The sequence below is a fragment of the Copadichromis virginalis genome, linkage group LG23 (genome assembly GCF_057382275.1).
Source record: "Copadichromis virginalis isolate Kocher_CV1m ecotype Utaka linkage group LG23, C_Virginalis_male_GT1.1, whole genome shotgun sequence".
Lineage (NCBI taxonomy): Eukaryota > Metazoa > Chordata > Actinopteri > Cichliformes > Cichlidae > Copadichromis > Copadichromis virginalis.
Genome location: NC_140639.1, coordinates 15320336 through 15347508, shown reverse-complemented (window position 1 = coordinate 15347508; position 27173 = coordinate 15320336). Strand labels below are relative to the sequence as shown.

Here is a 27173-nt window from a genome sequence, read left to right as displayed (position 1 = left end):
AAATTAGACAAATGCTGGTCGTATTTTGCTGTCATGCAATTAAAAATAAAGTTTGGCACGTGCAAGTGCTAATGCATATTTATATTTCTAGCCGTAGTCTGAAAAAAAAAATGCACAAAGTAGTCAACTTGACCCAAAGTTATTAATCACACTGCTCATTTCTTTCAGAAACACAAACTTTTATTTTCAGTATGACACTAAATGCAAGCCATGAGGCTAATTTTATTCTTCTTTAAGAAATTCAGTTCTTATTATAATTAGAAGACTGTCAACAAAGGATTTTTCTGAAAAGGAAATATAGTTCTGACCCTTATTCTTTTCTAGAGCTTCTGAAGCAACACCAATGAAACAGTCAAACATACAAAAATGTCAGCATGCATAACAAGCCTGTTTGTGTTGAGAAACAGCCCAATAAGGGCACTATGAGGAATGCAAATAAACAGAATCCAGAGTTCCGTAGAGTCCAACAAAAGACACCAGTCATAAGAACAGAGACAAAATGATATTTTAAATTATAATAAAATAAGACAAAAATCAACGTAATGACATTCAGTTCAAACAGAAGGCGTCAACTGTCCGGCAGGGCTCTCCTCTGAAGTCAGTGATGTGTTTCTAGCTCCACGATGGTCCACTCTCCCTGTGGAGAAGCAGCATCTTCTGGGGAGAAGCTGGTTACAGTAATGCTAGTGGAGGAGTCCTCCATGGGTGAGATAAGCTCCGCCCAACGTTTGAAGGTCTCCTTCTCTGGGGACAGGAAAGCCTGCGAGTCCAGACAGTCACGTGACAGAGACAGAGTCTGCTTGATAAGATACTGGGCCAGGTTGAGCTCCTCAGGTACAGGGTTTATGACACCCAAATTGGACGCGTGGTCTGTCAGGAGCTGCTTGAGCAGGCTCCAGTCCCGCTCGGCAAAATCGCTGCTTTTATCCCCATCCCCTGTTTGCTTTTCTTCCTCTGCTTGCCGTTTAACATTCCTGTCCTTGTCCGAAAAGTGCTCAATAGCTTCCCCCACATCCATCTCGTAAATGGGGGACAGGGCTTTGGATGGTCGGCGGTCATGTTTGCAGCTTTGATCCAATCTGTCACAACCAATGTCCCCTAAAAACAATTGACAATACTGCACAATGACAAACTGAATCATTCCTGCACAGGTCTTTTACTCAAATCAGACTAATCGCTGCAAACTAAAATAAAAAAAATATAAAAAAAAACATGACAGAAAATTTACCCTTAATGCAACTGTTCCCTTTAAAACACACAACAACAAAAAAACAAACAAACAAACCCCACAAAACCCCGTAGTGATGTCAGGTGACGACAACACAGTGAGCGAGCAGTGATACTGATGATCACATATGATTATCACCACAAATTTCAAGTTCATCAGTTCAAAACTCACTCATCACTTTAGATATGCACGTCAAAAGGCAAACAGTTGCTTTGAAGGTAATGTACAGAGGTTTGCTTTGCAGGATGCATCTCTTTATCCACCTGTTCAAACAAAGTAAGCCATGCACTACCAGCACCAGTGAGCTTTGCATTTGCCAGAAAGTAACAGTGATATGTTTTGATATTCACGTGCAGGCAGACGTAAGAAACAGACTTAAATACTGTCACAGAAACCAAAATGCGAGCAACAATGCTTTTACTTAGTTGCACAAAAGATGGCATAACACCATGTTTCTTTAGACATTCTCTGTCTTCTCTACTTTTAACAAATTACAAAAATGGCAAAAGACTGATAATTACAAAATATTTCATGGTTGCATAGGGATAAACCCTTGGAAGTGGTGCAGCAGGACTTCTTTTTCAGGAATATGATAGTGAAAAAAGAGAGACATGGCAGGACAATGAAGACTGCTCTAGACACACGTTACGTACGTTACAGAGGAGGCTACTGACACTACACAAAACCTACTGAACAGAAGTGTATAGACAACAAAACACTTTCCTTAAAAGATGGACCTCTACGTGTCTAGACACAGGTCTACTGGGTATGATGGAAGATGATGGAAAAATCAAAATATAAAACATAAATAAAGGATGGTGCTGATAATGATAAAGCAATTTCAACAACGGCATGCATGTGTGCTGTGCAAAATTGAAAAAAAGGTAAACAAAAGTCAGAAAGAGGTACAATCTTGAATACAAATAAAAAGAAACAGAAAAGCCAGGGAAACGTTTCCTAGCATAACAATCTTTTCTGAGCAGCAGTGGCAGTTTGGTGTCATCTACTTTGTACAAACAGTTTGTATATTTGGACTTTTAAGTCAGGTAGTTACTCTCCAAAGATTTGGAAGAAAAAGGAAAAGAAAAAAAACCCTAACAAGTAATTTACCTGATTACAATTTTGAAAAGGTGCTACGTATAACATTTTAACACCAAAAAAATAAAAATAAAATCATCTATGAACAACAAAATAAAACATCACTCCGCTGCAGTTTCACTCCCACATGATTCTCAGTCTTACTGAAGATTTGAGGTAATCTGTTTCCATGTAATAAGACATTGAACATCTTTTATTACAGTCTGGTGTTTCCATGCGTAGAAGCACTTAAGTGCAACATTGTGACAACCACGAAAGTGAATCAATGCACCATGCATTAGTTTTTCTTAATGCGTCTCTTTGCCATGTTTTTGCTCAGAAGATGGATGTCTACTGTTCAGTGCAGCAGTCATTGTTATAATGTTGTGCTAAATCCTCTCCCTCTTTTTAAGTACTTGTACTTTTATTTTAAAAAAACAAAAAACAACAACAAAAAAAACAACCCTGCAGGGGAACAGTGGAGCTCAGAAACCGCTGTTATACTAAATCATACTCTAATAAAAGCTGGATGTAGCCACTGTGATGCCACCTACTGGTTAATGGACTCATTGCACTTCTAAATCTCATCATCGATTCTTGAGCAAGAGATGAACATATTTAGACTTGGAGTGCCAAGTTATCAGCTGATGTTTGTATGCTTGGTTAGCAAGCTGTATCAATAAACTGCACCTGTTAGGTAGTGCTGAGTAACAGGCTAATAAATTACTAAAATTTCACTCACACAGACAGAAACTATCCAGTCTGCAACAGAGTTATTTTCAATTCAACAGTGGAGCTGATCTGGTGTGACTTTGGAGTCAGCCTCAGGTGGTTATTATCAGAGGAACTGTTTTTAACACTTCCGCTCTGGCTACATTTTTCAGCCCTGAAGGTTGCTGCTTGATATCCGTCAAAACGGGAAGGATACAGCTAGAAAGCAATTTAGTTAAACAAGACAAAATGCTTATTTTAACCTTTGTGGTTTATAATTTGGATTCTATCATTTTTGAGCTTTTAATACAATTAGAATTGGAGTACAAGTGTCCATGTGGGGGGGAAAAGCCAAGCTACATGCTACAGTGCAATTTATCCCTAAGAAGACACCAACAGAAAAACAAACACAAATAGATTGTCAGAAAGAAAACAGGTGCTGTAGCAGCATGTTCTCATACAGCAGCCAGTGAGATTTATGAAAAATATCTTGATTACTGGCATAACAAAATGATCAACTAAACTATAGTCTTATAGTGCGAGGAATCATACAAGCGAAAGAAAATGAATCGATAAACTGGTATTAAAATGCTTTATGTAGCACCTTCAGCTATTTCAAATTATCTGTGGCTCAAAACGGCCAAAGATTCTTCCACTGCATAAAAGAAATGAAAAAAAATTATAAAAAAATTTATTTTTTATGTACATAAAAGTGCATTGAAAAACCTATGTCACAAGCCTTGTCAGAAACAAGGCAGATTATTTTAGGCAGATACAATTTTATGATCATTTTTAATGAAATGTACACTGTTTTTCTCTTTGATGAGTAAACTGAGTTTGAGCCTACATGCCTCAAACTAAAGGTAGTTCAGTTGTTAAAAGATGTAGTTTCGATGGGACCAATTTCCATCTGTAAAAGGATATTGATGTTGCAAATTCAAATTCACACCAGCTACATGAGAGGGCTGAGATGAGAGAACGTATTTAGCTATTAAAGAATTATGACTATAGATTTTATTTGAATTTGAACTTCTATTTGTTACTAGTTACTAAACTAGTACACTTTGTAATATCCTTTTTTTCTGAAGGTGGGGTAAGGTATATACTGGAAGTAAGTAAGGTAAAGGAATTAAAGTAAAAGTAAATGAATCCTGTGGGGATAAAATATACCTTCACTGATGGAGAGTGGGGGGATAAGATGGGTTTGGATTTGGGGTCTAGGAAGGATCCGGAGATCATACATTACCTGCTGGAGATTGTGCAGCATGTACAGGAGAGTCCCCTGTCAACTGAGACTCATTTAAGTCTAGATGTAAATCAGCTTTCTTGCTTTCTGAAGGATTGGAGTAATTTTTGCTCATCCCTCCATTGTACTGTTCAGTGTGACGCAGATCCAGATGGCATGGGCGTTCTTGGGGAGGCGTATCTCTGGTGTCAGAGCCCAGGGGAGGACAGCTGGATTTCACTCTGTCTACCTGGATGTGATTTTCCTCCTTCTGCGTGGTGTCCTGGATCTCTGTAAGGAATACAGATTTTTCTTCCTGGTCCTCCTCAGGTTTTTTGTGCTTCATACCTGTGTTTTCAACATGATGTGGCTGGTGGTTCTGTTGGTCACTCAAAGGGGCGCTACTGAACTGAGGAGCAGAAGAGTCATTATCAAAAACATCACAGGGAGTCACATCTTGCTGCTGAGGTGGAGTTTGGACACCGCCCTCCTCTGAGCCCAACTCCTCGCACTCATCAACAGATAGCAACACTGACCGACGGAAGTTAGATGACTGATAGTCTGGTTGCTCGTTCTCCTGGTCCACACCTTCGTCGTCAAAAGCCAGGTTGACTATCCCCTGAAAGTGTGGTGAGGGTTCAGTTGGCAGCGGCAGACCCTGACCTGGAATCACTTCAACTTCTGATCGCTCGTCTTCTGTTTCCTCCTCCTCCTCCTCATCTTCCTCTTCCTCAGAAGAGAAGAGCTGGTGGTCAGGGACACTTTTTACAGTCACAGTGGCCTCAACTTCTGAGTGCTCCTCCTCCACTGGCACCTCATCTCTTTGCAACCACGAACGAGGGCGTCGCCTTACTCCCTCTTCCTCGCTGGTGGTCTCCGCTTCTCTCCCACGCAGGCGGACCTCCACTCTCAACCCAGCCCCACCTTCATACATCTTCAACTCTTCCGGCGTGCTGGTGTCACTGCTGCTGCGACCCAAGAAGTCGTGACAACGCATGGTGCCACACTTGGACACGCCTCTATCGTTGGAGCAATCATCATCCTGTGAACCTCCTGCATCGTAGTCCTCTGAGCGGGGCTTGATGTCGTCAGAAGAAGTGGTGTGTGTGCTGCCGGTCTCGGATTCTGGGCTGACCTGATGGTGGATGCCGCTCCAAGAATCCTCTACAGGGGTTTCAGTGCTTCCCACACTGCAGGGGTTATCTACGGGCTGTTGAGTGTCTCTTGGGGGATTTGGCGAGCTGATCTCATGAACATCTTCGCTGATGTGAGCTGGGATGGCATTGCTTTGAGGCTGTTTCACTTTGCTGCCTTCAGTTTTTTTACAAACGTCTGCTTTTGGAGAACTGACACGGGTGGCGTTTTTAGCTGCTGGTGCATCACTGGTCTTGTCTCCTCCACCAGCAGTGTTTTCCAGCTGTACTTGAGACTTCTGGAGACTCTGCTTGGGGCTTGACTCTAGATGACGTGACTCTTCTCCATCCTGGTTTGATGGCTGCGTACTAGGTGCTGCAAGCTGAGCAGAGGGTACTAACTGTGCAACATCTTTTTGCTCAACAGCATCTCCAGAGCCTTCGTTTGGACCAGGCTCTGTTTCGCAGTCTGCCTTTTTACTATTCCCTGCCTCTTTTCCTTTAGGTTCTGATTGCTTGGAGGCAGCAGCAGCTGTAGCGGAGGTTTTAGAGGTTCTTGCAGCTTTTGGTGAAGATTTCTCTGTAGAGAACTCTGTAGTACTTTTTGGCTTTGATCCAGACTTGGCAGCTGCTACTGAGGATTGCCTGGAAGGAGCTGAGGAGGCTTTTGCTGGTTTAGTACTGGACTTCGCAGAGACTCCAGTGGCTGAAACGGGTTTTGTGATCTTCTTTTTAGGAGTTTCACTAACTGTTTTATCTGTTGCTGATGGTTTTGAAGGATCTTTGCCATCTTCTTTCCTGGGAGAAGCCGTTTTTCTTATGGAGGATCCATGTTTGGAGCCTTAAAGAAAAAAAAAAAAGGACAGAACATTAATACTATGCAAATGGTGTAAAGACAGACAAATTAAGAAGATTTTAAAACTTCACCATGGTGATCTGGTGTGCTCCTTCCCTTGGTATCTGCTCTTGCTGCTGTCACTGCAGTGGCCACTTTCTCTTCTGGACCAGTCTTTAATTTGCTAGTTTCTCTCCCACCAGTTTTTTTGGATGGACTGATGAAACAGGCAGACAAAGCAATAAAAACAACCATGTGAGAAAATTATTTTTTTTAAACAAATACTTAATTAACACTCCGGGACAATATCATCATAAAAATATTTACAGGAAGAGCTGCAAAAAACAAACAAACCATGAATTAATATTTAACACCAGTGGGGGGCAGCAATGTTATTTCTCCAATTTGGTCAAGGGCAAGCTTCTGAGACATGAGCAGACTATAAATCCAAGGAACTTTTAGTGGTTACTTCGTGTCCTTGTGAAGGATGTTTTTCTTGGCTTTTTAACAAAGTCAGACTTCAGGAACACAAACACAGAGGACATTTTACAGTCTGAAACATGCTGTGGGCTCAAGGTCAAAATGTCTTTTTTAGCTGAGATATTAGGAGAGAATTTACACAGCAGAGGTAAACAGAAGCTTCCTCTGATAGCTGTGATTGCTAACAGCAAAAACAGAAAAAACGATCAGTTTTCTCACAAAAATTTATGTGAAAAGACAATTTAGTGATAACCATTTACCACAATCCACCACCCACACCACACTCAGATGAAAACTCAAAACGGACCCAAAAATGCAATAAAGATATTTTTCAAGTATTTGCAGGCTAAGGAAGAAGAAAAAAAGATTTGTTGGTTTCTTTCTGGGGAGCCAATGAAATATTAATGTGCTCCCTTGTGATGCAGACGTCAGGTGATGCTGACTGTGAAACCGATATTTTTAACACCTTTGAAAGACCCATAACAGGCTTGTCAGAATACACTACACAGTTGCTTTTATCCTCCTGACAGCCACATGTGACCTAAAAAAAAAAAAGAAATAAATAAGGCAATAGTGTGCTGCAGTGCACATCTTAATTGCCCTAGATTTACATTGCTAAACATGCGGTCTCATGCATGTTTGGTTTTCTACATACTGACTGCTTGAAACCAATGAGACTGAGCGAGTGTCTGCTGGATGTGCTTATTTTACAAATTACGTTTAATATACATGAACACAAAATTCTCTGCACTCTCACACCTCTATTTGGGTGACTGAGTTGTTTTTGACCTTCTGACATATTTCCAGTACTGCAGGTGGCAAAAGTGGGTTTTTTTGGTCACAGAAATTTGAGTTATAGAAGAGCGTTGTCTATTACACTTTTCTTTTAAAGCTGCTTATTTACAGAACGTTATTAGCAACCAAAATACAAAAGGAAGTGACTGTTTGTTTCCCAAACCCTTCAAGTAAACAGCTGGCTGTGGCTCAGGAGGTGGAGTGGGTCATCTTATGTAAGGGTCCTTGGGACCAAATTGCTCCCTATGCTTCCATCAGTGCATGAGTTGGTGCATGCACTTAAAGGTAAAGAATAAAGCATTGCATGATTGTTTGACCATGATTGAGTGAGTGAGTAAAAAGTGCTTTGAGTGCTCAGTTAGAGGAGAAAAAATTTACAAGAGACAGTCCATTTAACATATTAAAACTTTACTTGAATGTCATTTGATACTAAGCCCCCAAATGGGAACATCTAAGGGGTAAATGTAACCATTAGCATTTGACTGAATATATTAACATATTAAGTGCTGCAATGCTAGAGTTAAACTCACCTGCTAGTCTTTGTTGCATCTGATCTCTGAGGAGCTTTTGTCATTGGGGATTTGGTTACTGCCTTGGCCTGGTGTTTGGGCTTTGCGCCTAAAACAAAGAACATGGATCACATGCAGAACTGCTGCAAGCAGAAGTTTGTGAGTGCACTAATTTCATCCCTCCAACTATATTTAAAAAAACAAGAGAGTAGAAGGAAATAATAGAAAGGTGGCCTAATGTAGGTGCTCTTAGCGCTTAAGCTCACATTATAGGCAGTTGCTTTCAGGGTGGAGTACAGGGGGACACATGCTGCATTTGTACCAGTTGAGGCCCAGTTGAGCTGTGAACACTGATATCAACTCTTTAAAGCTTCACTCAGTAAAAAAAAGCTCAAATAATCAGTCACACCACCCTGTGTGACAGCTGTAAAGGGCTTTGACCTCTGCTGTTTTGTTTCCAAGGACAGGCACATGCACTTTGTTTCCTCATGAATCAACATTCATACATGACACTGCCCTTGTCTTCCACAAAATCCCTCCTGGCCACAACGCCACTTTGATCATACTAATTAGTCTGGAGGCCCCTTCATATTTCAGCTACAGTTTTATCCCTGAAGTGTCAGTGAGCTGACTCACTAACACTTCAGCCTGGCTGCTGTGATGTACTATACAGTAATTGGTGTCAGTCAGAATGTAAAGAAGTCAATAAAGAATGTGAACCTGGAACAGAGTGGGTGTCATTGCGAGGGCTGCTGGCACAGTTCTCTGGAGATGCACTGCCTGATGTAGATGAAGTGTTAGGCTGGGCTTGGGTGGTGCCAGCAGTGTTGTCAGCCTTTCCTGCTGAGCTCTTTTGAGCTTTCGTTCCTGCTGTTTGGCTTGCAGATGTGCCGCCTGTGGGAGAGGTTTTAGGCCTTGCACCTGGATTTGGCTTCTTTTCATGCTCTTTAGCCCCAGGAGAGCTTCTGGGGCCATTGGCGCTGGCTATATCATGTCTAGCTCCCGCAGCTCCCGTGCCATTGACAACTGGCACCCCAGCTGATGCTGTCTTTGCTTTTGCTGCTACACCTCTGTCTGCTGGTTTCTTCACATTCTTTGCCTTGGATGTTTGACCATCCCCTGGTTTGTTAGCTGCCCCAAGTCCATCAGACTTCATGACTGATGCAGCACTGCGAGAGGAAGGATTTCTGTTTACAGACACCCGCTGGGTCCTATGAACAGGAGGACTCTCAGGTGCAGATGAAGGGCATTTTATAGCCCTTGACTGCAGGGGAAAAAAAGCACATTAGTTATGTAACAGTATTACTGAAGTGAATTAATAAGCCACAAAACAGAGCGCTGCCTTAAGAAAGTAAATCATATTAGAGTTTCCTACGGAACACTAGAGCATACCATTAGAAACAATGCCATCTATCAACTCAGATCTAGACAGCCGCCTGAGCACTCTATAGTTAGAGCTAAGCTATGAATTCTATTATGTATCTCTATGTCTTTTTTCACTCAGAATCTATCAGCTGAACATTCCTCTTCGCACTGCTTCAAACCACCTCCTGAAAATCTTCAGCAGCTCCACTGCTCCTAACCACTCTTGGCAATGTCTATCTGAAATGCCTCAATCAGCTTATCTTATCGACACATCTGCTGTTCTTTTCATACGGTATCCTTCTCCTGTGAGGGTCCTTAATAACAACCACAATAAATAAAAAAGGACCTTAAATGAGGAAATTATTACCTGTGAACTAGTGAATACAGGCTTTTTTCCAAGTCTTCGACTGTCCCCTTTATCAATCGCATCTGTCAAAAAAAAAGGATGAAATCAAGTTCATTTCAATAAGCCAATCAGGATTCTGCCAATATTCAAATCTGAGCATAACACAGATGAAAAGGTGGAACCATTTTCTTTTTTTGTAAATGACACCGTCCTGATGTCCCGTTCGTTATCTGAGCTAAAGCAGCCATTCTGTTCATTCACAAATTCCTGTTTCCACACCCTATGTTTACCACTAAAGAAACAAACATTAAATCAGTGGACTGATGGGGTCACCTGTGTCTGGTAAGCATTCGTCCAGACAGAGGATGGCCATTTCTATACTTCATATCTAATATTGCTAAAAATTAAAGCAAAGTCAAATTTACTCTATTTGCCAAAAGTGCATTTGTTATGTTTGCATGCAAGAGTGAATTCTGATTGCAATAGGCAAGAAATATAGCAGTAATAATCACACACTGACACCAGCCAAATATATTATTCATGCAGTACATTTCAACACACTTCTAAGAAAGCAGTGTATTATTAGTACGTGCAAAGCAGTGCAGACCGACAAAAAACAGGAATCCAGCCTTTCATTCACACCCATTAAAAAACAAGCATGGCGTATCTGGTGCCTTTACCATACTGCTGTGCACACATCTGTCAAACACTGTTAAAATATAGCTTAAATGTGTAGAAAAGAGCCCTGGCTAGACAATAAATTGGTTAGCAGTGGCCAGGTTACAGTGCAGAAAGAAGCCAAGAAGTATTAAATCAGCCAACAGCATATGCTTCGGAGCTTTGGTTCCTCTCTGATGATGCAGAACCACTGCCTCAGCACTAGGCTGGGTTAGGGAGAGTGAAAAAAAGAAAAAAAAAAACCCACTTACATCCACACACCGCATTAAGAACCTTCTGTGTGCCTGGATATAATAGGTCCCATAAATGGAATAAAATTATTTACCTGCCAGTATCCTCTCTCTGTGTTTGGATGATAGAGTCTCCCATCCCTGCGTGTGGCGAACCGCGTAAAACGTCTGAAGCAGGAAGGTCCAGAGCCGGCCGCGTAGCGCACAAATCTCTTGCCTGAACGGCTGGCGGTAATACAGAGGAGAGAGGGAGGAGAAGAATGGAAGGGGTGCGCTAAAGCACAAGCGAATCAGCAGCTGCTTCAAGAACCCTTCTCCATGGCAACAAATACCCCCTCCCTTCTCCCTTTGCTCGCTGAATCTGCCCCCTCCCTCTCCTTCCCTGTCTCTGTTGCAGAATCAACTTGGGCTCCCTTGAGAGAAATCTGTGATGTCACGGGCTGATGCGGACACTCCTTTTTCCTCGCTTGATTCTAAAAAAAAAAAAACAAGGCTGGACAAGTAGGGAGGAGCGATCTCCACCTCTTCCGCCTTACCCACAACACATACCCTTCTCTGGCAGATACACAGGCTACGCAGATTAGTGAGGGTTACACGTCACAGTCTCCCTCTGCTTAATCCATTGTGCCGTACTGTACAGTATTTAGAGGGGTTATGTGCTTTGACATGTTCAGCCAGGTCACTTTCTCCTGAAAGTCCTCTCACAAGCTTAACGTTCCTGTTTGAATGGTTTTATTAGTCCCTTTAAATAAACAGTGACACATTACATGCCACTATTTCTATACTTGCTCATCCAATAACTCAGAATTAGAATCCACATTTTTTCCATTTTAGTTCCTTTTGTATAGAAAACATATTACAAGGGGCCTCTAGAAATGTTTAATCTGTCATGTCTGTAATTTTTTTTTATTAAAAATATTGTAAAATATTTCACCAAATGTCCAAAAGTCACAGGATTAAGAGTGTGTTTTGTACAGTGCATTTGCACAGGATAAGCAAAGTCAGTGCTTTGCTCAGACATCTGTGCTCTCTATCTACAGACCTTAGGTTAATTTTAATAACTGTTGAGTCCGTTTAAAGACATCAAAGTATTCCAGGCCAAATGCTTTTAATGAATATTTTCCTCCTTACATCTTAGATGTTTCAGTCTTTGCATTGTATTTTGTGTAATATCATTAGTCCTCCTGATTTAAATCCAAAAAGGCTGTGTAAACTTTCGCATGAAACTTTCATTGTAGCCCCACACCTCTTGTGCTGGGTAAAATTAAAGAGAAAAGGTGAAGTGAGTACAAAAAACCAAACAAACTGCAAATTATAATAAATAAATAAACACTGGATGCACAGGATGAATGTTACAAGCCTTCTGTCCTTGGTGAAAGATGCTAGGAGATTACTAGGAGTACATGTAAGTTCACCAACACTCAACCAAGCAGAAACTGTCACACGTGTAGTTCTCCATGAGGTGGTAGCATCTGTGTGCAAGCATTTACACTTCGACAGAAGCAGAGAATATGAAGGATGCTTCTGGCGACTAATTTCCTAAAAAGGAAGAATCTCAAAACTGAGAACATTTTGACTGACAAGATTAACTATTGTGTGTATATTTGAAAACTATTTCAACTCATGACTCACATGTGTCAACAAATATTTAACCAATAACCCACATTTTGTGGCACGTGAAACACTCCACACAGGTTAGTTTGCTAAACATAGCTAACATTAGCAGTGCTACCACCAGTAGCCTTCTTTGCCTGCAGGTCAACATCCAGCTGATTGTACAGAAAGTGGTAACGTATGTTTGTATAAGTTTTTGCTGACAAAGGCTAAATGCAACATCCATGTTGCACGTTAAAATCCTGTAACATCATCTGTTTGTCTCTCATTTTCCACCTTGCCTTTTTATGAGGGTTGTTTCCATGTGCTCCCCCATTACCTACCACTTAAAGTGGCTGCGAAAAATCTAAGAACCAACAGTTAAGTGGTGTCGTACATTAATAAAACACAATGTTAGAATATTTAGTCCTCCTATAATGTTGCTGATTTAACAGATTATTAAATACGAGGGTAAAATAATGTTTGCTTAATAACTTGTCAACAAAAATATTGGCGTAACATATCCTGGGTGAACTAAAATTTTCTTGCTTGCTTTTTCAGGTGGTCTAGGTGACTTACTATTACCCACCTTTGATTGTAATTAATGTTACAGATCTACATGGACTGAACTAAGCAAGGAAGTTTCATTTAACTGCATACACAGATGTGATACAGTAATATAATAGAATTGTGACTCATTTCACCTCCTCTAGTTGTTGCAATCGCCTCTCCATGCAAAAATCCTCCTCAAAGTCATCTTCGCAAAGCGAGTGCACAGCAGTGAAAAGGTCACAGCAGTTATCCACAGTCACACCTTCCCTGATGGCTGAACAAAGCTTCCTTAACAGCGTGGGCTCTCTAGTAAACTCTTCTCTCTGTAACGCAATCAGACATAGAGATAAATATGGGGGCTGCTTCTTGTTACATTTCCAGACGATCATAATAAATCAAAGTGTATTTGTATGGCTACTTCACCAACTCACTATGCAAAGGTCCTTGAAAGCCTGAGTGTCGGTGACTTTGGGGAAGTGCTGCACAATGACACGCAAGCTCTCCTCCTGCAGCTCTGTGGCCAGGCTTCTCACCTGTTGGGCCCACTTGACTTCAGGGAGAGAGCCAATCAGCTGCTCAGTTCTACAGAGCATGGTCACGGCGTTCTGCACAGTCTGCATGGAAATATCTATAAGCTAAAGAAACTCTTGCTATGTGACAAAACAAATTAAAGCTGAATGAGCACAACTCCATACAAAACTCTTTTACTCCTGCCCAGGACCTATTGATCAATTGAGGAATTCCCCCGCATTGTGCAACCACTCTTGGCCAGCACAGAATCCCAGTACTTGGCAAGCATGAGCAATATATCCCCCCAGTGATGTAAGACAGGCTCACGATTCAATTATCAATAAAAAGGCTGGCTCACTCCCCATCTGTCTGCATCATACTCTTCAATCACCCACCCATTAATAACCAAGAATTTAATAAAGGTCATCTTTAATTAGATCATGTTCAAATTTCCTTCCTGTGACAAAAAACCCCCAAACAACACGGCTTGATGATACTTTATGACCATCTATTATATGAATAATTACAGCTGCAGACTCTGGGAGGGACAGACTTACCATTGTTTCAGTTACAGCTGTTAGGCAGGCTCTGTGGAGTTCAGGTGGCAACAGGGAGAAGTTCCTCTCACACCAGACTTTCACAAAATGCTCTGCAACCCACCTAAAATGACATATTAGAGATTAATAGGATGGCTAATTTTCATTTCAGCAATTCTATCACTTATTCCTAAATAATTTCTCTGCACCGTAACCCTGAGGCTCTGAGTATCAGCCAGCAGCGTGTTGCTTGAGGGAAGAAAAAAACAATGAATGACTGAGTGAGCATGAGAGGCTTGGTAACGCACTGCTGCAGAGAACAGCACTGTTCGGTTCACCATCCCAGTCGCGTGACTCATCAGACTCAATAGACACAACAGGGTAAGGGCAGCCCCTCCTCCCCACAACTTACATCTACACACACCACTTCAAATAAGACCCATCACAGCCAGCTCACAGCCTCCCTCAACACATCCGATTCCTCTGACCTACATTCACACGATTCTTGCCCACTCACTGCAGAGTGCAACACCACAGTGTGCAGTAGTATCAGATGCGAAACTGAAAAAAAAAAAAGACTTAGATGCGCATCGCATGTGAAGTGTATAAAATCCGAGAGCAGAATGAAAATATGTAATATCTGCTGTAAAACTGGTGTTTTGTTTTGGTGCAAAACACCGGATTTCTTTGAGCTTCATTGTTCCACTGAAGCAAAATTCATTCACTCTCATGTGATGATGTGATTGCTTCATTGGTTGCCAAAGTAAACGTCTTTACTGAACACTGTGGTAGTTTGAAACACGCCATGAAAGGCTCTGTAATGGGAAGCACAGAATCAGAACAAAAAATGTAGACACCCAGACATCAATTCACACAGCATTAATATTTAGAGGTTGGTAACTTACACTGAAATTATAAATACACAAGCCTAGCATGGGACAAATATCACATATTTGTTTGCAATAATTAAAAATTATCCCAGGTCCCCTGGTATTACGTATCCTGTGCATAGGTCTAACTCCTATGAGAGTTATGAATGATGCATTGGCAATTATGAGATAAATTTGTGAAAAAGTCACAAGTCAAATTCCTGTTTTCTTGGCGTCAAGCACAGCTCGGTGAAGGTCCTAAGAAGGCAGTGCTCTGGATCACTCGAAGCCATAGCTCAATTAGAAGCATCAAAAGTAAACAATGAATCAAAACTGAAAATAAACTTTGTAACAAATAAAGAAAGAGCTAAATAAAGAACTACTTTATTTAGAATAACTCCAATCAGCAAAAGATCTGTCAAATGAATGCTGTGTAGTTGTAGTCTCAAACAAATCTCAGGACGAGAAACAAAGCCAAAGAGGTGAGCTAAGCCACAAACAAAATCTCATATTGACTGATTCTAAGTTTGAGAGTTTTGGCATTAACAGACACCACGATGGATCAACACTGAAACACCATTGCGGGAACCTTCGAGTCTATACGTGTGATTTGCTACTCTGGAGTTGGACATCTGCACTGAATAGACTCCAGCCAGGCCCAGGCTAAGAAGACACAGCAGTCCATTCTTTGGAGAGATGCTTCACCCTCTGGGTTCTGAAACCTTGTGAGTATATGCATTTGTAAGCCGTAAGAAAGCTTCCAAAAGTGTGGGAGTCTTGTTAAATTGCCCAAACGGTGCTGAGTGCAGACACTTACCGCTTACACTGCATATGGAGGTTTTGAAGACCTAAGGCATGTGTGAAAGAGAGGCACTCAAGGACTGTTCTCTGAACTCCATCAGCTGGCTGCAACCGCACACAGACAAGAAAAAAAACCAAACAGCAATACAAATATATAAAATGCTTTCAAACCGTTTCATTTAGGATGCAGTAGCATTCAGTACTGAGAGACTAAAGAAAACAAGAGATGATTACCTTTTTGAAGAGATTTTCTAAGGACACGTAAAGCTAAATGTGTGGAGACCACAAAAACTTTTTTCTTTTTTTAAATCCATGATGCCACATACTATTATGTACATTAAAAAAGGACACATCCTGCATTAGAACTAGGGACTTTTCTGAGGCCATTGAAGACACATGACTGTGTGAAGATTGTGTGTGAAGGCTGAAACTATTTTTTGCCGTGTGATCATAAATTCAACGTATCTGAAAAATCAAACTTCAACGACATGCTGGTTTTAATGACATTTTCATTCAAGTCCATGAAAGCCATCCATCAAAGTACTCTGCTTGTCAATAGCTCACCTTAGGGAAGAAGCGGCAGTAGTCTCGGGTCAGAACCATTTCCACTACATCTTTCAGCCCCTCCAAACCCAGCATGTCTGCAGCCAGCACCACCTGACTGTGGAACAACAGACACCACATCCACGTCAGCATCTTTTCTTGGTTCTGAGTTTTATTTCTGTCAGTTCCCTGTACATACAATACCTGGCACTGGCTCTTCTGGGCAGATCCACAATGGCTCCATACATGAACTGAAGCAAGATTTCCATCTCATCTGGCCCCAAGCTAAAAAGATTAAAACAAACTCTTTATAAGCCTTGAATTGGAGGTTAACAAACGAAACTGCCCCAGATCTCACTCTAATATTCTCAATCTATGCACATTTCTTTGGCTATAAAGCCAAATAAGCCAGTAAATAAAAATCAATTTATCATGCAGCACTCGATCCATGTGCAATATACGGGCCTCACAGGTTCCCCTACATGTGCAGGCACTCTATTCTGATTTCTGTCTTCCCCGTTACCCTTAGATCAGTAATGCTGAGGTGTGTGACACGTCTCTCCCCGGAGGGAAAAATGGGCTTCATTTGCCTCTGTCATTCTGAAAGAAGGAGAATGCGAGTGGTGATGGTGATGCTGAGTGGGCGGGTGGTAGCGGGGGCTCTTCAGGAGGAAAAGGATGAGAAGACATTTATGTGCCTTGCAGAGGAAACATTCCAACTTTGCTTGGTTGAAATCTGAGCCAACTATATGAGATTTCACTGACAGCACACTGGCTGTGTCTGTTTTTGAAGTGTGGAGTTAAACATGGCATTGTGAGTGAAACCACATACAGTGCAGAGCCACCTCTGTAGCAATACATGAATAATTAATGCTCTATATGCAACTGCACAGTTCAGAAATTACGTTAGACCAGAAGTGGAGGTGTATTATTGATCTCTATGTCCTGCTGCTACGTGATGCTGATGTACTGGCCTTACCCTTGCAGAGTGATGCACTGTCTGGAGCTCTCCATCCAGCTCCCGCTAAGCATTGCTCGGAAGTACTGAGATCGTGCACACAGGATTGCCCTAGAAACCCAATAAAGCAGACAGCTGCATGTCAGAGAGCCACCTACCATTTATTCTTCACATCATTTGCAACTGAAATTGTTTGCACTTAAGCAGCTTTGAAGTGACAAGCAAGAAGAAAAAAATAAAATAAAAGAAATTGCGTTTTCTTGAATCTTTAAAGGCTATTTTTATTCTCTCTGACCTCAGTGTACCATCACTGGTGTAAAAATACACCAGACTAGAATATTTATAAAAAGACACGAGAGATTTTTCTATAAATTCCTTTTTTACTGTACACCCTTGAGTCCACATTGCTTTCTTTCTTGTCTTATGGCAGCGTTTATCAAATATTAGTGGCATGTAAAATAAAGTCTAAATGTGGTAAACCACACATTTAATTAATGACTTTGATTTTCTTAGGCTAAATAGGATAGCAGGCAGTTTGTTTCACAAATGCTTCTGGCAGATTTTGTTAAGGTAAAGATATGTCATCAGTCAATTGGTTTAACAGTAGGTACAGTTTGAGGGGTTCAAATATTTTTGGTTGACTACAGCTGAACTCTAACAGTTAATCCATTTTCTTCACCACTCATTAAATCCAGGGTCATGGTGAGCTTATCCCATGTGTTCATTAGGCAAGAGGCAGGGTACACCCTGGTCAGGTCCCCAGTCCATCACAAGGCTAACAGACAGAAACAGACACCCATTCACTTTCAGATTTACACCTTTAGCCAATTAAGAATCACCAGCTGACTGAGCATGCATGTTTTTGGACATGCCATAAGAAGCTGGAGTATCCAGAGAACACCAAGCGGGCAAACTCCACACAGAAAGCCCCCCCCCCCCAAAAAAAAAGAACAACAAAAAGAAAAAGAGCCCAGCTTCTCCTCTCTGCTGAGCTTTTTATGGCTAATGGGTCCCCTGAGCAGGAGCTGGGAAAATCCTGTCTCCATAGCTACTACAACCTCTGCACTGCTGAATGACCGCCCACCACCGCTGCTTCACATTTGCATGAGTCAACAAGCGCTTTATTGTTTAACATCTGATAAATGTGTCTGTGATGTGCTGAAGTGAGGCGCTGCCTCCGATGTTTTGTGAACCAAAAAATAACCAAGATTAAATGGAAACCACACGTAGGCGCTTTAAATTCAATCCCATCAACACATAACACTTAGAGAATCTATGGGAAATTTATCAGAGGAAACAAAGAACATAATAAGGCAAATAAAGATATACCAAGGCAATTTTTGACTTCAATATTGCTGGACTGAACATTGGACTGGTAATTATTATTAAAAGAACAAATTACATCAGACAAAGATGAAGGACAACATGAACTAATTCATGTTATTCAACAAAAATATTTGCTCGAGTTTTATTTGAGCTCAGTGAGTCTTTACTGCATACTATTTTATGGTCATCCTAGTTGTTTCCTTTCCAGCCTCACCTGTGGGGAACAGCTGACAAGAGACAGGTAACGAGTAATAACATTAAGCTTCCCAAAAATTTGAAACCAAACATATGGAGAAAGAGAGGAGCTGACAAAGAAAGCACCATGGTCAGAGCTTTCAGTCACTTGGTTGGAGTTTGCAGTTAAAACAGCTGCAAAGAGACAAAGCAAATACCTCTAAATTGTATTACCTTCTTCCATACTATGTTAGCTCTCAAGCCAGCCATTAGTGAACTGCTGCTGCTGCTCTGTGGTGTAATGAACAAAGAATAAAACAGACACTACGTAGCTCAGCCCAATTCAGCCTTCTGAGTCAGAATCAAACAATATCCGATCCAAATACTGCACCGATTTTTGGCTAACTCTAATTCAGCGAAATGACCTGAATTAACTTAACTGTGTCTTACAGTGTCACCTCACTTTTTCATTCATATAACACCGCCCAGTGGTTTAATCTTTGCTTGTTTTCCTTCAAACTGCATATAATTTTACACGTTTTGAGTTACGGTGAAAAAAAGGGTAATTTCTGTATATGATCATATAAGCTTAGAAATAATTGTAAATTGAGCTACAAAAAAACGTTTTTTTATTCCCAGTGTTTGGATACAGATGGCTGAAAATGTTGCCATGAATAGATCTACCTGTGGCAGGAAAAGACCTGATCTGCTACTTGGATAGTAATGTCACACTGCTCTCCCCTTTGGTACAGATCCAGCAGGTCAGCTCCGAGGCCAGAGGCTGGCTCGAGAACAACAGCATCTGCACACGAGTTGAGAAGGATAATGAGGAAGGACAGGAAGTGGAGGGTGGAAAAAAAAGAGGAAAGCTTTAGGCTTATATTAATCTGCTGAGACCACACACAGAATGTGTGTATATGAGATAGCTCTCAGTAAACCAAGTTAAAAATACTGTAAAATATAAAAGCAGAGTAAAATCATGAACTAACCACAGCGTGGCCATGCTGTAATTACCAACAACAACAGGGATCTCAAAGCGATTAGCTCTTAAGTGGATTATGGCTGAGATAACATAATGGGAAGAAAGTGGAGGCGGGAGAGTTGCTGAGCAGCTGAGCCGTCACATAACTTGAAATAAACCCTTCATGGAAAAGAGGCTGGATCTGTTTACCTGATTCAGTGGATCTATGAAGGTCTGCTGTGTCGGGAGCAGGCAGAGTACTTTCTGGCACGGAGCCCTCAACATCTGGGATTATTGGAGCCGAGCGCATGCTCTGGTCTGCTGTGTACACTCGCCTGCAGGGGAGAAAGACTAAATTTAATTAAGAATCTTTCATACATATTAAAATGACAGTCTCATCTGACGCAGCTAGGCGATCTAAAGTGTGCCGAATTTGCTGTTCCTGCTCAGTGAAGCATTTAATAAAGAGGCTAGCAGGCCAGACCTCTGCCCTAACACCTTCTGAAAGGCGATTGCTCTGCTCTGGGTATTGTGTTATTGTATCAGTTTGAGTCACGGTCATAGTCAAAACAACAAAAGAGGAAGAAAAACGAACCAAGCAGACATTTTCTGAGTGGTTTCCCCCAGAAAGAAAACAAACAAACAAAAACAAAGAAAAAACAAAAACTCTTTACGTCTTACCAAGTCAGCTGGATGGTGTAATCACTTAATCACTTAAATGAGATCTGCTCATTTTGGTTCAATTTTTTTTTAATTGAAGTTCAGAAATATAATACAGACACAACACTGCTTGTCATGCGAGTCTCAAAGAAAAGCAACAAAGCAAACATAACAAATTTAGACAAACTATAAAACACTACAACTTAAGACATTCCTATATATACTTATTTTAGTGTATAAACAATATAATATCAGTGAGTAAAATGTTTTTTCACACCTCATTTTGTTTTATTTCACTATAATAACCTTGCCTAGGTGTTACCAGCTAAATGCAAATTTTTAGCCACATGCTTGAAAGTATATTCATTTTTTGCTCACTGCTGCTGCTCCCAGTGGCCATTTAAAGATCGAAAACGTATCATTTTTGCTGGTGTAATGAATGAGGCTTTAGTAATCTCCTCTATTCAAATCTAACAACCAACTGTCCTTACTTGTTTTTAACTATTTTAAGTTAGTGCAAACAGATGCAGAAACAGGGAGCTGACTATCACGAGAGCCTCCCTCCTCGCTGCGTGTCCTCACTCTATAAGACTGAGGTGCAGTTCAGTGCTATAAGATATCCTCTGTACTTTATCAGTTTATGTATGCGTCAACTTTCTGTTGTTGTTACATAATTTTTTATCATAGATGTGATTAAGAGTTATTCTGTACTTAATGTTGGCCTAGGAAACATTTTTTCTTTCTTTCATGTTTTTAGCATGTTGAATAGTGATCTCTCCCTCTCTTTCTGCCTATCCATTTTTTTGTGTTTTTTCAGCCACTGTCCTTATTTCTTGTTTAAATAACCGAAACATTTTAAAAGACTTCTGACGAGTCTTCTAATTGAAATAAACATCCAGAAATACTGCTTCTCCCCACCTCTTTCTTTCCCTTAATCTCCTGAATTAATATATAAAATTTAGAGTTCTTTGTTTAACTAGCATGCTTAGCTACACTGTAAATGACACACAGGATGAGTTTAAGTTTAATTAAAATTTGAACAAATTTGGTGACATTGCTGCACAGATCACTTTTTCCTGCACCACCACAACGGTGGACATTTTCATAAGGATTTCTGAGCAGTTTATTCATTTTAGTAATAAGGTTTAGTGTGAGGTTTCATTTAAATTTCACCATCCACAAAACATCACTCTTTTGCTTCCCACCTACCACATATAGCAGGAAAAAACAAAACAAAGCTGAACCCTTTCAGTAGCAGCAGTTTCTATATGACCTTATTTAGAGTGCTATGCCTAACTATTAAGAACATCTTCCAGAACTAGGTAATAGAATAAGTAGTGCTGCTGGGAAAGAAGTTTTAAAGTGACTTCTCATTTCTGTGGCAGTGCAGTCGTAAGAGGAAGGCTTCTTGTCCTAATTTTAATTTGCTAATGAGACTCCATTCATTGGATCAAAGCCTGCGCTGCAAGGCTTTGATTAAAACTCAGTTTGCTATTTGTGCGTCTCAGCAAGAACTTGAAAATGAGCAGTGTAATTTATTATTCAATAGCTGCAGCATTTGCAGAGCTCACTGAATCAAGATTACCAGCGCTTCAGAATAAATATGGAGCACTTGGCGCCCCCTGTCAGACAGACACTGAAGCAGCAAAGATAACACATCAGGGAATAACTACCGTCTCATAACACCCCTACAAGGAAGCAGATGTAGAGCAAAGGTTTCATGTATACTCAGTGAAATGACCTACCTAAGGAAATCTTTGAGCCCAGACAGCTCATAGTCTGGCAGATGGATGATGATGGGATCTTTGTGCGTCTGTCCCTGAAGGACATCAGGAGCTCTGGCCAACAATACAGCTCTGTGTGCTCGGATCGAGCCAGAGCCAGCATACAGAGAAACATCAGCCTCCAGCTCCTCCTGCAGTAGCCTGGGGAAACACATCACAACACTTTAACAGCGGTGTTTAACAAAATAAATAAAACAACAAAAGTTGGGAAACAGTTTCGTATTTCATTGATCTTTAAAAACAAACACAGAAAGGAGACAATGAAGAAAAGGCCCAAGGCTCTGAAGATTCATCTGATGGCCCATTTTTCCACTTGAGAACAACACAAGCAGAGTCCTGAGGTGGTCTTATCATCTCATTCAGCCTCAATAACCAATGATCCAGAAACCAGTCAGCTGATGGCCAACTGTGACACTATGACTTCAAACTCCGGTGCTGTGTCCACTTGTATTACCCTTTGATTAGAAATGCTGTCCATGCACCAAGGAGATCCACATCCCAGAGTTTCCATTTATCTGTGAAACCTAGTGCAACTTTGCTTGCACCAAGTTTTCTATTCCAGATCCACTGATCCTATTATCTGAGGAAAAGCTCTACCCACGGCAGGCATTTCTTAAATGCAAGTTTGAAAGTAAGTAAATATAGTAAACATTGTACCTTCTAGAGGTTATTCAACAATAATTCCTCTGCTTCTGTGTTCTTTTAACACATCATGAATAATTATGGTTTTTACAAATACACTTCTGTCATTTCTTATTATTATAACTCTAATATGGAGCCAAGCACGTTTAAGAGACATTTGGAAAGCAATCTTTTTTTTCCCCCAAAGGAAAACTTGGCCTGATTCAAAAGAGCACTGGCTGTGAAACAACATCATTTATTAGACTGTGTCAAAATGGTCGATAAGTACATGTAGGTAACGTATATGCCAATGAAGCTTGTTAAAAAGACAAGAAAATGTCAGGCGCCTTCATCCAACAGACAAAGAAATACTGTCAATATGTCAGATGACATGGGTTACTATTTCACAAAGAAAGAACGAATACAGGAGTGAAAACCAGCTCTATACTCTTAACATTTGAACAGCACTGGAGTTACTGCTAAAAAGTTTTTTTTTCTCAGTTATGGTGATGAATATCTCAGTGTGACACCAAATCTTTAATCAATAAAGCTGTCTGACAGGCTGTGCAATCGGTTTAAATGCTATGAGTGTGTGTGTGTGTGTGTGTGTGTTACTGAACATTCAGAAAATCTAGCCTGGGTTATTAAGGTACAGACACTAGATTTTAACTTCAGCTTTACTTTCTATAACCACATTTTGCTGCTTTTTTAGAAGCTTTTAATTAAATCTTAGAAATATTTTTTAAGTAGCATACAAAGGTGGCATAGTGGTTAGCACTGTTGCTTCACATTAAAGGAAGGTCCTGGGTTCAAATCTGCTATCTGGACAGGGCCCTTCTGTGTGGAGTTTGTATGTTTTCCTCATGTCTGCATGGGTTCTCCCTAGGGCTGTTCGATATAATGATATATATCGGATGACAATATAAAAAGTCTATCGTTTCATTTTATGCTATTGTTTGTTTTGTGGTGTCGCAAAATAAACTGTTTATGGCAATATTTTTTCACTGTTTTGATGGTCACTGTAGTGGCTATATTAATTTCTTAAAGTTCTCTCTTTCTCTTATATTTAATATAACCACACTACAGACGGACAAGGGCCTGTTTTTACGCGTTGTGGTTAGCAACAACGATGGTAACACCATCGCGTGTCCGCTTGTTTATGTTCCACATAAACCTTTCACAATAAAGCTCAAGATCCTGTTGAGACTTTTCAAAATAAACTGAATCACGTGAAAGAGCAGATTATTTACGGATGAGAAGTAAAAAAAAAAAGACACCAGGTGCTAAAAAATAAACCTTAGACTCAAACGTTAGAACAGGCTTTTCCCTGCAGCACACCGTGTAATAAATACAAAGAAAACGGCGGCCGTTACAACTTATGTCTAAAAATATATAGTTTCATACATTGTTAAAACACTGGACTCCAGGTACGCGACGCCTAGCTGGAAACACTTCCCGCAAGTCGAGCTGCCAGAGAGTCACAGAATTTACAGAAAATGTTACATTTTTGTGATTTATATCGTTATCTGGATGATAGAATTCAAATATCGGGATATGAGATTTTGGTCATATCGCACAGCCCTAGTTCTCCCCAGATACTTCAGCTTTCTCCCACAGTCCAAAGGCAGGCAGTGGGATCAGATTAATTGGTGATTATAAACGGGGTGCAGGTGTGAACTTAAGTATGAATCGCTGAATGCCTCTATGTGATAGCCCTGTGACAGACTGATGAACTGTCTAATGTGTACCCAGCCTCTCGCGTTATGGCAGCTGGGATAGGTTTACACTTTACCTGAAAAGTGAAGTACTGCAGTGACATTTTCTTTCCCTGTTTTTCTCAATCTTAAATTGAAGATTCTCTTTCTTTGCAAAATCTGATATTGAATTAATTAAGCTAAAAGTGGTGTTTTTTTGTTTGATTTAATCAGCTCTTTCTACAAGTTCACATTACTGGACACAAGAACTGGTCAATTTTTATCCTTTGACAGCTCGGAACTGCCTTGGACAGCTGGATGAAAACTTGTTGCACATGTGTCAAAGCCCAGCCTTTAACACTGAGCTTTATGAGTCAGTGTCAGACACCTTACCTGTTCAGGTCTGCAGACAAAGCAGAAGATAAACATCTCTTCAGCTGATCCTTGTGTTTGCGCTCTTTGACCTGGAATTCGAGTCTCGCTGCCTCACTGGTGATCATGGTGTGTTATGTTCTCTAAAAGTGAAACAAGAGGGAAGACACACTTCAGCTTGTGAACTCAAAGGTGTTCTGGTGGAATGGGAACCACATCTTCCAGTGGCATGCTGTGTGCACACTATGACAAAGTGAGGCAGATCATCACAAACTGTGACAACTACACCAACAAGGATCACCTGACAAGTGCTGTCACATAGTCCAGGACAACAAAAGGCTACTGCGTTCACCTTTTTTTTCCGTAATCATATGCTGCAATACCATCTTTCTCCACAGTCGCTGACTCATATTCGCTTTCCTTTTCTATCCAAAGAGGCGCTGTTAGCAAAGTTTAGCGAAATCAATGAAACCTGGAAGAGGTGACCGCAATAACGACAGAAAATCACCACGTTACGTGACCGAGAAATTTATTTAGCCGTACCCTTAAAAAGGATGATGATGTTATCCATGGTAAAATACCTGCTTTCGTGTGTTTCCAACAGAAAACACACCCAGCACCGCAAATATTAACCAGTGTCTGTTTGTGTGAAGTTTAATACTCAATAAAGCAATCCTTTTACAAAATTAAATACACGGAGCCCAAATTCACCTGCTCTAGCTCAGGTGTTTCCTCGTTCTCTGTGGGCTCCAGTTGGTACTGTAAGCAAATCAATCTCATTTTCCTCTGGCTGCTAGCATGCTAGCTACGAGGAGCTACCGTTAACAGTAAGCTACCCCCTTTAACCTTTAACTACCCTCGTCAAAAAATACACCTGCACAAATTAACTCCAGTCGATAGCTGCCTGCGAGCACGAGGCTCGGTAACTGCTCGTTAAGGATAAAATAAATGAATATGCTGACCCACTGACCAATGTTGTTGACATCACTGCTACACGCTGTTCGCCACCCACTACGACGCGGTTTGTCAAACGAAAAAGGAGTGGACAAGCCGGAAGCTTCGGAACATGCGCAGTACACCTAAAAAGCTACCTAGCTAAAGAAAACGATGCATTCACGTACAGCCTCTTCTAAACAGACAAACACAAGAATGGACGGGTTTGTTTGGTTTGTTTGAGTGAATACTTCAGAGATGAGAGACATGGAATGTAGCTCCACATTTTGAAATCTATTTTCTTTTATACAGTAGAAGTGATTATAAATACAGAAAGAATGAAAGCATGCTAAAGTGACATTAGCAAGAGAAAAACCTAGAATTATCAAACAACTAGAAGGTGGAGGGTCGCGTACTGGAGCGGGCATATATGGCAGGAATATGAAGATTTCAACACATTTAGAAAAAAAAACCATAATTATGAAAAGTTAGAGTGAAAACCCATCGATAAATATTTCATATTTTATTGTGGTTCACAGTGTCATATAAAAATTGTTGCTTTTGAAAAAGCTAAAGGTTTTTTTGTTTTTGTTTCAAATATGCATACATTATAATATCCGGTTAATAGAAACCTGAAAATATAAACCTGTTTTCTACTGAGTTACCGGAGTCAGTGAAGGCAGCAAATGAACTAGCTCGCCTTAGTAGCATTTACGTCATTGTTCCATCCCGGATTATTAGTCCGAGTTTATGATGCCACTGTACAGTACTGTACATGAGAAAAATTGATAAATACGAATAATGTAGCACTGGGCATAGACTCGGTATAATCACTATATATGTGAGAATGAAAGTAAACGGTAAACTTTCTAATAACTATAGTGCTGTTTTACATATTATTTATGTAGATACTTGTTATATAGGAATATATAATGTTTATTGTATTCTCAAAACGTAAGTCATTCATGAGGGCAACATTTGATTATTCAGAATGTAAAAAACTGCACCTAACCTAAATTGCAATTATTGAGATTTCTACATAAATATATATAAAAACCATGAAAATATTGTGTCCCATGGTGTGAAACATGCTGTACCTGAACAGCAGTGAGTGAGTGTGTGTTGGCAAAGCGATAAGACCTGTATAAAAAGTAAACCATAACAAAATGCAATGATTTGCAATTTTTCATTTCATGAGGTTCAAAAAGTTCTGAGTTGGAAGCAAGTAGGCCAGTTTAGCACCCGACTATTCTACTACTAAGTATACTCCAGATACTTCAAATCTTATGAAAACTTTATGTACTGTCAGTGATGAGATATTCAGTCTTTATAAGTTTATGCTGAGGAACATTATTCTGAAAATGTTCCACAATTTTTTTGTAGGTTAGTCAACCTCTACCCAAGCATTTCTGAGACACTCTTCCCCTCTAAGATGCTCATTTTATACCCAGTCATGTGACTGACCTGCTACGAGTTAACCTAATGGTAAATGGCCTGTATTTGTATAGCGCTTTACACATCCAGTCATCCACCCATTCACACACTGGTGATGGCAAGCTACATTGTAGCCCGACCGAGACTGTCCAAGCCCAGGCTCGAACCAGCAACCTTCGGATTACAAGGCGAACTACCAACTCTTGAGCCACGATCGCCCGTAATGTTACAGTTTGTTCC

At 40.5% G+C, this 27173-nt stretch overlaps 1 protein-coding gene across 2 annotated transcripts; it reads right to left on the bottom strand.

Moving 5' to 3' along the window:
* Positions 1-487: 487 nt before the first annotated feature.
* btbd8 (BTB domain containing 8) lies at positions 488-25616 on the bottom strand. 2 transcript variants are annotated; one of them, XM_085447920.1, is made up of 19 exons: positions 25537-25616; positions 24588-24709; positions 21841-22020; positions 19646-19770; positions 19159-19276; positions 16996-17085; positions 16221-16301; positions 16038-16134; positions 15490-15578; positions 13825-13927; positions 13189-13371; positions 12910-13080; positions 10708-10837; positions 9726-9787; positions 8714-9257; positions 8015-8102; positions 6302-6426; positions 4263-6215; positions 488-1098 (listed from the first exon to the last, which is right to left on the bottom strand). In XM_085447920.1, the coding sequence occupies exons 2-19, from the start codon at positions 24692-24694 to the stop codon at positions 599-601; spliced, it is 4746 nt and encodes a 1581-aa protein (XP_085304046.1). In that variant the 5' UTR covers positions 24695-24709; positions 25537-25616; the 3' UTR covers positions 488-598. The 2 variants fall into 2 exon arrangements, with proteins under 2 accessions (XP_085304046.1, XP_085304047.1); XM_085447921.1 differs by lacking the exon at positions 25537-25616 and adding an exon at positions 25278-25509.
* Positions 25617-27173: the final 1557 nt, after the last annotated feature.

What these genes read in the sequence shown, in the direction of transcription:
- btbd8 (XM_085447920.1), bottom strand. Translation starts at nt 24,694, where the DNA reads ATGATCACCAGTGAGGCAGCGAGACTCGAATTCCAGGTCAAAGAGCGC. An exon ending in CAGAGAGAGGATACTGGCAG is followed by an intron (nt 9,788 to 10,707) that starts GTAAATAATTTT and finishes TTTTTTTGACAG; the next exon opens with ATGCGATTGATAAAGGGGAC. An exon ending in TGCTGCACAATCTCCAGCAG is followed by an intron (nt 1,099 to 4,262) that starts GTAATGTATGAT and finishes AATTGTTTTTAG; the next exon opens with GGGACATTGGTTGTGACAGA.